General features: G+C 32.1%; 1 protein-coding gene across 1 annotated transcript in view; it reads right to left on the bottom strand.

Annotated features, from left to right (window-relative positions):
• Positions 1-227: 227 nt before the first annotated feature.
• The window catches only part of EPC2 (enhancer of polycomb homolog 2), a 166,654-nt gene continuing 152,551 nt past the window's right edge, over positions 228-14,330 (bottom strand). Inside the window, exons 11-14 of the mRNA XM_031960047.1 lie at positions 8,644-8,780; positions 7,202-7,361; positions 4,925-5,258; positions 228-2,278 (exon numbers count right to left, since the gene is read on the bottom strand). Of these exons, the coding sequence (XP_031815907.1) occupies positions 2,206-2,278; positions 4,925-5,258; positions 7,202-7,361; positions 8,644-8,780 (704 nt within the window). The 3' untranslated portion in view covers positions 228-2,205. The remainder of the gene's footprint in view (positions 2,279-4,924; positions 5,259-7,201; positions 7,362-8,643; positions 8,781-14,330) is intronic.

The raw sequence follows: 14,330 nt of genomic DNA, 5'->3' as shown, positions 1-14,330 counted from the left end.
TGAAGATCATCTACTAAAACACATAGAGGTTATAATCTGTATCAATAGAGGAAATCAATGGAGGCCACACAGGTGAAAACATGGATTTTTTGAAGTACAGAAATAATAGTAATTGATACACTATTGATCTGATAACATCCCCCAAAAGTTATTTTAATCTTTTAAATACTCTGGTCTCTTCATTTTAGTATAATTACTAATTATGTATGTTGTCCCAGGCAAATTGATTTCTTGTTTTATTAGAACAGAAAAAACAAAACCAAAAAACTTTTTCATGAATCTTGTATAGTTGTCATATTCCCTTAGCACCAATGAAGACACTTCCACGGAAAGCAGGAGTTATTCAGAGGACATACCAAACCAAAGTTGTTTCCTTTTTGAAATCAGCAACCAGAATTCAAAAAAATTGTGTGTAAAATGGAAGAAAAGAGTATGGATCTTATCAGGTCACATTGATGGACGAAATTCAATTTATTTTTTTCTCTATTTTTGTCCACAAATTGTTATACAAATTTAGGACCCAATTAAAATTACTCTCAACAGAAATTTCACCTGCTGTTCTAAAATCTTGGCCCATAAGTTCAACTGACACAACCATTCACAACTTCCAGGACTGCCAATAAAACTGTAAAGTATAAAATCATTGATGTAAGTTTAAAATGTAGTTTCCGTCATTTCTCATTCAAAGTAGTTATATTCCCCCCCATGTGACAAAACCCTTATAAAGTAACTCTACACTAAACTTTTATTCATAAAGAGGCTCATTTGTGACTTCCAACTTCTATTATACTGCAAATTAATTACATTCTGTAAAATATTTAAGATCTTTCCATCTCAAAGGTAGCTTATATTGATATTGTATCAGGAAAACCATAATGCCTGGTGATAGGCTTATTATAATTTTCTTTGTTAATGCTTGAAAAGCACTGCGAAAATGAAAAGTGCTGCTAAGTGCTATTATCTTTCTTAAATTTCCATGTATACTGTAATTTTGAAATAAACATATGCAACATGTTCATGTTTTGATATGTATTTTTATTTCCCTGCAGTTTTCACTTATCAAGAACAAGTAACAGGGAAAGTTGTCTGAACTAGTGCATAAACAAACATTCTGAAACACCACTACACATATCTAATTTACAAGAACCGTATAAAAAAAGTCACTAAAACACTACACTACGAAGGTGTCCAACGCTTACAGTCAGACTTTTTCCAACCCGTTACTTGCCTTGTAGCCACAGGAAAATTCTCCGAAATTGAAAAGACAATCTTGCCACAACCCTCCCCCCTCCCACCACCTGGGATGGCTCGATATCTAGACATCCAATAATTATTGCAATGATATAATGCAATACATACCTGGTAAAATATTCTTTATGTGGTGTGTTACAGTTTTAAAGCCGTTAAAATATGTAGTCTTCAGATAAAATGTAATCAGTTGAAAAATTTTCTTATCTGCACAGTTTATATGTGCCAGATGCATAATTTTTCCTAGTCAGTTTTTTCTGTGTAATTATTTTTTATAAACTGGTATTATAAATAGAAATATACATTCAAAATATATGGAAAAGTGAGTTACTACATTAAATTTGCATGTATCGATCCATCCCTTTCCCCTGCACAGTAATAGAAAATACTATTTTGCCTTGAACTTCATATTTGACAGTGAAATGCCACTAAAGTATTTACCAAAAAGTCCATCTAGTCAAATTGTGAAACAAAATGAACCAAGTGAAAACTTTACAGTTCCTTTAGAAAAAAATTACAAGAATTTCATTTCCTAGCTATGAATCTTTAACTTTTTAGACACAAAGTTTGATTTATTTGTACAAGATACAAAATGTAAACATGGCAAAATAAATAGTTAAAACAAGTGATGCAGGATCTCATTTCATGCTCATGATCCCATTAAAGAATTATTTTTAAATCCATTCAGTTGCAAATTCAAGTGCAAAAGCATGATGATGAATATCTACTATTCAAGTAACAGAAATAATATTGATGATACAAATAAACTATTTTACAAGGTAGTGATTTTCCCAATTTTACAAAATGTACATTATATATCGATTTAATATTCGATATATTGATAGTTCAATAGGTCCATTTTAGCTCTCTGTGATCCACAGAGCATTGTATTTTGCATTCAGTTGGAAAAGAAATGACTACACACCATCAGCACAGGTCAGCGCTACCAGTTGGAGGTTATGTCACTTCCATGGCTACTGTTGTTTCTGCTATTCCATTTAAACCCAATCTTTCTGGTTCATGGTTCTCTCTGAAACAATAATAATAATAATATTAATATTAGTATTTTAAATATAATTTCAACATTGCTTATGTCCCAAAAAACCTTTATGTAAACACATCAAAATCAAGAACTGACAACTGGACAGTAACAAAGAAAAGTAAAGTTCTTTTTTATTGAAGAAATCCCTTTAATCTGCTCAAAATCTGACTGTATTCTTTACTTCATTAAAATAGTATCTTTGGCCAACCCTACCATATTTGTGAAGAAATATTGATAGAACTGATGAAATGAACAATTTCAATATGTAACAAAAAGAATCAAAAGACCTTTTGAAAGAACTTTTATGGTTAAGATATATCCCAGAAATATCATACATAGCATAACTTTTCATATCTTATACATACATAACTTTTCTGCACACATAGTTTTATTTAGTGTCTTTTTTAAATTAGTAGGTATGACTATATGCATATCAATCTATTAAACATAGTATCCTTGTCTAACTACTTGGTTGTCGTCAAAAGTTTCTCATTCATCAAAATTTAATGAGTGAATGCTATATGCAAGTTGCTAAGGGAAAAAGAATTAAGAGCTCATCACTGCTTTGAAAGTACATTGTGTATTTTTAAGAGACATATAAAGAAAACTGAAAACGTATTCTATAGTAAAAATCAATTAATTAATCAAAAATATGTTTTAAATACCTATTATACAATGCTAATATTAAGACAGTGCCAAATACTGTGTCAAATGCTGAGAAAACAACATGTGTTCATAAACAAATATAAAAAAATATATTCAAAATAAATACGAGGAAATTGCAGGGAGTGGGAGAAGTTGGCAAAAGCAGCTGTGTAGATCAGGTAAGGCCTCATATAGGAATCAGAATTTAAGCTGAGTTTTTAAGAAGATGAGGAAATGATGGAAATGAGGAGTGCGTTACTAGTATGGAGATCAGCCTGTACAAAGGAAAAGAGATGAAATATGGAGAAAGGAATGACAATAAAGGTAATTTGTTAGGCCAAAGGAAAAAAAAATGTAAGAAAATATGCCTAATAAGCTAGAAAAGGAGGCTGGAACTAGAGTATGATGGACTTTAAATGCAAAATACAGGAGTTTACATTTGATCCTAGGATGGTAAGACTAATGCTTTAGGAATATTACTTTGTTGACTACACAGAAGATGGGAAGGGTAAGGAAGGGGGGGGAAAAGGAAGAGAAAGGAAGAAGTAGTAAGACAGCAAAGAAGAGAGAGGGAAAGGGGAAATAAGAAGATAAGATTAACTGGAAATGTGGAGTGAGGGAGGTAAAGGATGATATGAATTACAAAATTATTCTAAATTTGTAAACTTGGTTGACTGTGAGACAATGGTGCTGTCTATATAAGTATAGAAGTTCAAAAGTAGAAAGGGTTTAGGAGAAAAGGTAAAGAACTCAATTTTGGATATATTAAGTTTGAAATGCCCACAGGGCAGTCAAATAGAAATGTTCAACATGCAATTTGTGATTCAGGACTAGTGAATCAGGACTCATGATTAAAAAGACTAGTTAGATACCTAGAGTTGTCTGCATAATGGTGATATATGAACCCACAGAAGCTGATAAGGGAAAGGGAAAAGAGAAGGATAGGGACAGAAATTTGAGAACAGAGTCTTGGGGAATATATCAACAATTAAAGGTTAGAATATGGATGATGATAAGCTAAGCTGAAGAAAATAAGTGGTAAATCAGGAAAGAGAACAAAAAGTGAGGTACTCTAAAACCCAGAAATAAGAGATTAATAAAAAGAGAGTAGTCAAATGTCTGATGCTACAAGGGATACAGAAGGATAAACTATAAGACAATGCCATAGATCTGGCAATTAAGAGATCTTTAGTAACTTTAGAGAGTAGTTTCCATTCACTGATGAGATTGGAAGCCTGACTTAAGAGGATTTAGAGGGATATGAGAAAAGAGGAAGTGAAAAGACCTAATGTGGATGGCTTTCTCATGTTTGGCCAATAAAAGTGGAGAAATATAGAATGATAGCCAGTGGAATACTGGGGTTTGTTTGTTTGTTTTTAAGGATTGTGGAGATATGGGTGCATTTGTAGGCCCAAGAATGGAGCCAGTAGAAGACAAAGAGATATCAATGATTGGAGTGAAATCTGCTAGATAAGAGAGGACAGGATCATAGGTCATGTAAAGTATTAGATGTGGATACTTCTTCATGTTAAGAGTGACAGAGATAATGGAGGAAGACATCTGATGATGTGAGAAGAATAGGGAAGAATTACGTATTTTCTTGAATACAGGTATGATCTTGCTATTCTGATCATATCTCTGGAGTTTAAAAACTGCAGAACCCATTTGTTTTAAATAAGTTAAAAGCAGTCAGCAAGCATCTTCGTTTGTCTTTTCTATTTAAGTAAACGTAACATATATTGGAAAGAACAATGAACCAAGAACCAGAAAACCTGGTTACTAGTTTTTACTATGACTCTGCAACTTACAGGCTAAATGTTCTTTTATAAATATGTGTGTGTGTGTGTGTGTGTGTGTGTGTGTGTGTGTATCACTTAACTTTTCTGCACTCAGTTTCTTTATCTGTACAATGAGAAGGTTGCAATATAAATTTTTATAAAGCCCCTTATAACTCTGGGATTTTTTTCTATTCTAGGTATTGATACATACCTTGCTATGCTGCTGATGGCACTGCTAGGAGTCACCTTTGGCACTCTGTCCATACTGGCAGCAACTGTGGCAAGTTTTAAGGCTGTTGGCGATGGTGCTGAAGTCCTTGTATTGATATGCACATTGACTGGAGAAACAACACTGACATTGTTGAGGTGCACTGCATTTGTCAGGCAGGAATTGTTCATGGGAAGTGTCTGAGGGCTGCTTGTGCACAATGCTGGGATTAAGTGGTTTGTGGTGGTGTGACCAACTGTCCTTACAAGTTGTACAGTTGAAATCCCTGGGCTGGATGATAAAGCCATATTGGTGGAGTACAGAGTTTTAGAGGTTCCTAGGAAAGGGAAAAAAAAAGTCATCTGGTGAAAATGTGAACAAGAATTATTTAAAACTAAACTATAGTAAAACAAATATTTATGCTAGTAAATATTTTACTAGGATTGAAAAAATGTTTTTATTAATGAAAATGTGAACTTTTTTCCAAAATTTTATCATTTCTAAAGTGAGGGTCCAAAAACTAATAAGCACACTAGAATTTTACATATTTTCATTTTCACTAAAAGGAGCATATAAAAAAGGAAATGGATTATTGTGGGATGTTCATATTCTGTTGAAAATAGGCAACTATAATTGGATGAAGCACTTCCTATTTTACGGATATTTTGGCAAAAACAGGAAGGAGAAATTAAGCCATATTCAATGAACAAACATCTAAGATTGAATAAAAAAAAATAATAATAATAAGACATTAGCCTGCCCCCCAAATGCTGTGTTTTAAGTCATATTCTTTTCATACACTGGTACTAGGTTACCTAAATCCTTGCCAAGTCATCTTACCCATCATTCTTAACTACTTTAAGCTTACCCAAAATTACTCCCACTAAAAAATTATTGCCACCCACCACTTTCCAAATGATCTTTTTGCAACTAACTGTTTTAATTTAGGCAAGTTGACAAAATGTTTTTAATCATCAAACTGTTTATGTCCACATCTGATCTCAATGGGAACTCATCATTACTCTTCATTTCTGTTACTTCTAAAGTAAATAAACATCCAAAACACTGACCTCCTACAAACCTAAAACTTATTGAAGGGGATCATGAAAGATACAGTTTCCAGTTATCTTCAGTGTTTTAGCAAATTAGAGCAGGAAGGCATAATGTGGTATGTAAGTTCTAGAAGTCAAGAGCATATTTTGGAGGCTGAAGTAGGTAAAAATGTCAGTTTACATTTTACTACCATTTGTAGAAACTCTGACATAGGTACCAATATGGTATAATCTGGAATAAGGAATTCCATCAAAGAAACATGAAAAAATTTTGGTGTCCTAGCAGGTGGGCAGAATATTAAAGAGTGATGGATGCAAAAATAGTTGTTCCTGAAGAGCCATGGCAGATGGGAAAAACAGTCAGGCATTCATATCAATACTGATCAGGGTAAAGAGTGAGTCACTGTATATACAGCTATTAATGTTTTCAAAGATTGGAAGTTTAGCACTGATTTCATTTCTCTAAATCTCTTTCTTCAATTGTGGCTGATAACAATAGTCATTTATTATCTAATGTATAATGTGTTGATGATGGTATAGAAACACAACAAATTAGATAAGAGGTGGTGAGACTGTCCTAAGAAATCAGGAGGAGGAATGAAGAACAGCAAAAATAAGTGTAGAAAATATTAGGCTCAATCTAAGCTTTTCTTTCTTTTCATATAGAATACTGAACCACTGACATTTTTCTCTATCCCATTATCTCCCTCCCCCAGATATAAATCTAAGCCCCAAAAATACCCAATTGCAGTATTTCTATTTTGGGGGTAAGTTTTCCCTTGATTGGTAAATTAAATTCCTCACACTACTAAGAGGTAAAAAAATATAACATTTTAATTTGTATTAAATCTTTCAGCTAATTTTTGGACACTAATCAATTACTAATCATTAATTATCACATAGATAAAAGTGGGAAAATTATAAATTATACTACCTATAGCATTTTTAAAAATTTCTACGTGAATAAAGTATTAATATTATAATCTTTTCCATTCTATTGCCATAAATGTCACAGGATGCTAACAAAAAGGAAATCAAAACCTAACTTTTTTGGATAACATAACTGGCAGTGTGATACAGTAGTCAATGTATGGAGTTCATAAAATCTAAGTTGGAATTCCAGGTGTGCAACTTTACTTTGGCAAGTCATTTATCCTCTCTGTGTCTGAGCTCTGTATCTATGCCCTTCAGTTCCTCCAGTCAAAACCACTTGAAATGTCAGCCTTACCTGAAGGCTGGACAACACCATTTATATTACTGTGGCTAGTGCTCTGTTCCTTGGTCACCTCACTGCGAGTTGGAACTGGTGCACTGACCACTGCAGATGCAGCAAAGTGGGCGCTGGCTGAGTCAAGTGTTTTAGACATACAGTCAGAGGTGCTTGAGCCCTACAAAATGAACAAAGTTAAATTCTTAATTCTCTGTTTGTGACTTCCAAAGCACACTGAAGAATGGGATGGCCCTAAAAGGTTGCTGCCTTCCTCTTTGGAACCATTTCAGAAACACAAATGAAAACATCTAGAAGAAGCAGCCCATAGAGTAAAAAGAGTTTTTGTTCTGGAACCAAGAACCTAGGTTCAAATTCCAATTCCCCATGACACCTACTATCTGTGTGACCTTGGTTACATCATTTACTCTCCCTGAAATCAAGTTTTCCCATCAGTAAAAGGAGAAGGAAGCAGCTTGTGAGGTCCCTTTCAGTATTAGATCTAGAATTCCTCCGGATAAGGTAGAAATTGTCCCTGTCCAAAAACCACAGTCAGCATCAATATTGGTAGATCCTAGCATATTTGTTTACCAAAAGATTTGGATCTAAGATCATGATAGTATACAGCTGAAAGAGGCCTAGACTTAGATGTTTAGGAAAAATTATAGTCATTTTAATTTCACTGTTGGCCAAAGTTCATAATCAAATTAATTTGCACAATTATCTTGGAATGTGGACCAAAGTAATGATAAACTGAAGATGAAATTTGAGCATTTTTATTTCAATATACAAATAATAAGTAAAAGCTTAATAAAACGCATAGGTATTATTTTGAAACAGCACATTGATTCCAAATGTGGGGCATATGAAAAAAAAAAAGTTCCAATATTTTTCCCCCCATTAGACATTTATAGTTATGTCAAGGACTTACTAAAAAACCCTAATTTCTGGCAAAAGTAGATTATTTTTGCAAAGCTCTCCTCAGTCCTCCATGGAAGGTATAATAACAGACAGGAAGGCAGCAAATCATAGAGTGAAGTGATTGATTGGAATTATTCCTTTGGAATTACTAAATTAAGACATAATAATCTTTCATTTAAAATGAACATGACAATATAGTGGCTGTTTAAATAATTAGGAAATAATAAAATACATCAGAAAAGTTCTATTTTTGGATAAATATTTCCAATTATACTCTATTATAACATCTTTGGGATCTATTCTTAATTTGAATTTGTTGTTGTTTTTTTCCTCAATAAGAAAACATTAAAAAATTATCTGGCTCATTGAAACATTCTAAATTTCAAGAATAAGTTAAGGAAATTTACTTCTTAAAAACAGACATATTAGTTGAAAGGAAATTTATTCATTCTTCTAAACTTAGAGCAGAAGTATCATGGTAATCTTTGTGCTAAACAGAAGTAAAAAATTAGGCAAGAAAGAAAAGTCTTAGAATGACTTACCTGTGCTTTTGGATGTGTCTGTTGTGAGGAATGCTGAGAATGCTGTTTCTGCTGAAGCTGAGCAAGTTGCTGCCTTTGCATTTGAACTAATTGCTGTTGATGTGTCTGAAACTGCTCCTCTGTGATACCCCCCGTTACTGTGTAAAAGACATTAATTTCAGAAATAAGTATACCATAAAAGGTAATTTAAAAAACATTATTATAAAATAATCATAAATCAGAGTAAAAAAGGTGAAATGATATTATTAAACCTTTATAATGAGATTTATAATAAACATACAGAGAAAACATAATTAAAAATGAATCTTTTGGAGAAGGCCATAGCTTACTTGAGGGCCATAATAAAGTTTAATAATAAGCTTCCTAGATGTGATTATACTTACTGTTTCATCACTACTAGACTGCAAACTCCATGAGGGCATTCCAGGAATAGTGCTGTATTCTTCTTTGTATCACCCCCAGTGACTATCACTTCATCAAGCAGGTGCTTGCTAAATGGTTACTGAATTATACCTCTATTATGTAATTTTTACCTTTTGAGGTTAGTGGTTAATTCTATGTTCTGTAAATAACTTGATATATTTTTAGTATCCAATAAAACCAACATGCTCCTCTTCCCTTCCCTCCCCCCTTTAGGTCAAGAGCTACGATTTCATTAATGTGGTGATCTTCCTGTGCAGAAACGCTAAAAATCCAGGCAGGCAGATTATAACTTTAAAATAGTCTTTTTGAGATGTGCCAAAAATATTTGAGACAAATAACCTGTGCTTCAAATTCAGCATGTATCAGAAGTAGGATTTTAACTTAAGTACTTTCTAATATGAATTAGAAAGACAACTCCATACTGCCATTCTAAACTCTCAGTTTATAACCAAGGAAAATGAAATAATGAATAAATTATACCTTTGATGATAAAAAACAAAGCAATATAAAAAGAATGGTGAAAATTCAGTTACACAAATACTAACAGAAAATAGATAGCATTTATTGACAAAAAATTTGGATGTCAAGGCTATCATATTCACAAGTTCAATGACTAAAAGAAATCAGACCTAAATCAATAATTCATACAAAAAACAAGTTGGAATGTTTGTTTGTGTTTTAAGTGAAAATCCACTGTTTGATCAAATGTCTCATAGCTACAAAACAGATAAGAAAGACTGGTAGATTTAAATGAAAAATGAACAACACTCAGTTCAAATAAAATTCTAAAGATTTTGTTTAAGGGACTACCTTCTGAAAACTTAAACCAAGCAAAACTTTACTGGAAGAAAATTTCAAATTGTATATATTAAATGCCTATTCAATGATAATTAAAACAAAGGAATATATATACATATTTATTTATTCTCTCAGAAATGCAAATTCACGCCCATCTATTTCAATCGTTTTACTTTATGAATGAGATTTGAAAAACTAAGAGTTTATAGAAAAAAGTTAAATTACTTGCCCAAGGTCACAGAGCTGATTAGGAAATAGAGCTGGGACAAAAATCCTGCCTTCCCTCCCAACCAAGACTGTCCACTGTCCTTTATATACCCATTTAACACTCATTTTTTAAATTACTAGAGTCCACAAACCTATGACAAAATGTGCCCCAAAATATATTATTGAAGATTTTATCAAAATATGTTTCATATGTACCACATTGAAATTTTTGTTTCATTTTTTCTTTTTGCATTACTTCCTTCTTTCTTATTCTGCCTTTAAGTTGCGATCACAAAATAAGTATTTGCTAATACTGTGGAGCACTACATGAAGTACCAGGAAAGACACAAAGAAAAATAATACTTCATTATAGTTAATAAAATGACGTGTGTGTGTGTGTGTGGGGGGGGGTATCAATGGAAAGATAAGTGACAAAACATCATAATGTATGAAAAGTGATAATCATCATAATCAACAATATAGATTACTTGCTACTCAACTTAGGCTAGTAGACCTTAAATCTTTTGCCAATCATTCCCATATTTACCAATGTCATAATCCATCTATTATGAAAACGAACAATGGCAGCACAAAGCAAAGTTATGCGTTCTTGACTCCAAGTTCTTTAAAACATAATCTTTTCCAAAGATTTAAAAAAAAAAAAATCTTTGAGTTTTATAGTCTCCAGATATGAGTCAATGCTATTCTAAAGGGCAGACTTAAGAAATCTAGTCTCCGATTTAATAGAATCCTTCTATGTTATTACCATATCTTTAGAAATCTACAGTGCTATTGTAGAACATCCTCAACAGAATTTTTATTGAAAGATGATGGGGAAAAGAACTTTCAAGTAACATTTTCTATTTTTAAAAAACTCAACAATCTGAGATTACAATACTCACTATAAAGATTTAATGCCCACTATTTATGTAATATATAAGTCATCTTTATGAACTACCAACAAAATGAATTCTTCATATCATCCTTTTCTGGAATAAATTCAAGTTGTAACAAAAACTTTGAAACTATAATAAAAATAAGGCTTTAATTTAAAATTCAGAACCTTCAAAATCAAATAGATATTTCAAGTATACATAAACTTAGGAAAAGGTTTGAGAAACATATAAGTATATATGACACAAAAAAGTAAAATCTTGAAGTGAAAAAGAATACACACACACACACACACACACACACACAAAACCAAGACCTACATAGAATAGAATTTTCAATACATTTATAAGTGTGTCAATATGTGTTCCCCTAAATACAATGCTTATTAGGTCTTTCCACAAATGTAATTTAATCAAAGCTGTCCCTAAAAAAAAGAAAGAGAGAGAGAGAGAAATAAAGACAAATCTTTCCTTCTCTATCTCACTCTTTCTTTGACCTCTTCCCTTTTGCTTCTTCTGTACTGCCCCCTTTTAATAAGTCATAGGTTAAATGCTAAGTTGGCCCTCAGTCAAGCATGGAATTTTTTAAAAATGAGAAAGGTTTGCCTACATTATAGCATATTTTCTTTGAACCTTGAATACCATAGGTAGGAAATGGGGATGTAAAAGTACATTTCTATATTTAAAATTTATATTTTAATAGACTTTTTTAAGAAAGGGGGGGATAAATTAGGCTATCAATAGAATTTTTTTTCTGTTTCCATCTTCTAAAAATGGGAGTATAGTAGTAAACTTAGCTAATTCGGAAACAGGATAGAAAACTGAACTCTTACCTCTATCCAAGTGATCACTGATTCTCCATATACAAAAACTGAAATTGATTGTAGGCTATATTTGAAATCTGACTCTTTTTTGAAATATCTATTACCTTATACCTTTTCCCAAATTTTATTACTAAAAGTAATGTTTTACTAAAAAATACTAATAACTTAGAAAAAATTACTTTAAAAAAATGTGGAGCAAGAGTAGTTCAAAGATTTCATTTGTATAGGGACCTCTTGGTGAGAAAACTCTTTACTAATATACTTCAGCATCATTCTTCAACTTGATGGTCTAAGATATTATTGCCTTTGGCTGCCAAGAAGCTAAGTGATTTGCTTAGTTATAAAAATCAGTTTGTATTAAAAGTGGGACTTATACTGAGGTCTTTTAAACTTTGAGGCTAGCTCCCTATTCTTTTATACTATGCTGTCTTTCACTTTTAAATCATTATGGCAAAATCCGTGTTACACTTAAGCAAGTCATCTTAACCCCTGGACTTCAGTTTCTTCATCTATAAAATAAGGAAAAGAATAGCATTGTATCCCACAGGATTATGATGAAGATCAAATAAAATCTATAAAAGTTCTTTGTGAATCTTAAATACTATATAAAAGATGACCTATTTGTATTTTAATTGATAAAAACAGTAATTAGCAACAATCACAAAATCATATATACACATTCATTATCCTACGGTAGAAAAAAATGAGAAAACTCTCCAATGGTAGTAATCATTAGTTCTTAGGGTCATAGGACTTGGAATTGTGTTTTTCTGCAAAAATTTACTTTTTTAAAAAAGTATTTTTTGATATTTTTTCTACCATGGGAGCAGTAGTTGGAAATGTTCTCCACTCCTATTATTAGAGATTGATTCTTTTTAAAGTTTCTTGGTCTTTAGGGAACAGAACAATTACATTACAGGACAAGAGAAGTTTCAGAAGGAGACAGAACCTTAGACACTGTTTAGTCCAAATTCTTCATTTCACAGGTAAGGAAATCAAGATGCAATGAGGATATGACTTGTCCAAAGAAGTTTAGGTAATGAACAGAAAATTCAAAGTTCCAATCCAATCCTCTTTTCCACTGCACCATGGTTGCCTCCCTTGCTAAGATAATTCTTTAATCAGTCAACATCCCAATGGTGACTGTCTTAAGATCATGGCTGCTCTTTTCAAAGAATATTCTTTTGTTAGCTTTTTCCCCCAGGGAAATTTATTAGCCTTGCCATAATGTTTCTATTTTCTTTTATTCAGATTTATTTTTCTGGGCATAACTTACTATAAAAGTCAGAAGCATTCATTAGGTATTTAGGAATGAAAACCCTAATTCACCAGTATTTGTATGGAAGTCACAGCAATTGAATTACTAACTACTGGCCTAAAGAGAACAATGTAAAGGCACCAAATGATTATGAAGAAACACGAATACAAAAAAAGACATTCAAATTGGGGTGTTGGCTGCCTGATCATGTTATCATGTTTAATACTATTCCTCTGCAATTTTACTAACAAAAGCAATTTCTCTTTTATTACCCATGGGAAAATCACTTGTATGTTTCAAGTTAGAATCAAAATTGAAATTTATATGAATTTCATTCTATGACATAAAGAGAAAAAAAGTTCCCTGTGGGAGAAACTAAAAAAAGTGATACAGGTTATATTTAAGGCCTTTATTAAGTGTGATATCACAGTAACAAGGAAGTAATTCTATTTTGTTTCTAACTACTTTAAACTACCTTCATGATTACCCATTTTTGTAAGAAAAATTATATATTGAGATACTAAATAGAAGCTTTTACTCAAAAAACTGCCAATTCAAATGGAAAATATTTTTTCCCACTCTATATCAAAGAATTTTCTTGGGACATTATTGCACTGAGGACATAACAATCTTATTAAATATATCAGACCCTATACTAAACAGAATGAAGGGGAAAAAAAACCACATTCCCATATATGTTCATGGCATGTATCAATCGACTTAATTTAATACTGGAAGGCTACTGCTGACTTTTGAAACAGTATTAAAAATCTACATTTACATACTTCATGGAAAAAAATCTCTTCCAAAAAATCTGTGATCTTATGATTTCTTTCATGACTCAAATTATAATTCAAAACTGACAAATGGTCATTATCACCCCACCTCTTTACCACTTATAGATTATGTAATATTTTATTCTAGTTATTTTTTTAAGTCCAATACTTGTTTTCACAAAACTTCAAGGAAATACGTTTTATACTTTAAGTGAAGAAATTCAAATAATTTTCCCTGAACTCAAGGTAGACCTTCTGTTCCTAATTTTCATGCTAACTTTTTAAGTCCTCAATTTTCAATGGATGACATTTCCCATAGATCGTCCTAAAATTTCGAAATTAAAATGCTGGAAAAACACTGAGAGGAGCTTTTCTTTATCATTTTAAAGGCTACAGTTAGATATTATATGTGAGAATTTATCCTTAAAAGATCATACTCTCCTAGAGATGGGTGACTTTAAACTTCCTTGAGACTTGTTCTAGTACTTAACTGTCAAGAAATGTTCCT

Source organism: Sarcophilus harrisii, chromosome 3 (assembly GCF_902635505.1).
Source record: "Sarcophilus harrisii chromosome 3, mSarHar1.11, whole genome shotgun sequence".
In the NCBI taxonomy this organism is placed as follows: Eukaryota; Metazoa; Chordata; class Mammalia; order Dasyuromorphia; family Dasyuridae; genus Sarcophilus; species Sarcophilus harrisii.
This window is presented reverse-complemented; position numbering and strand designations above follow the sequence as displayed.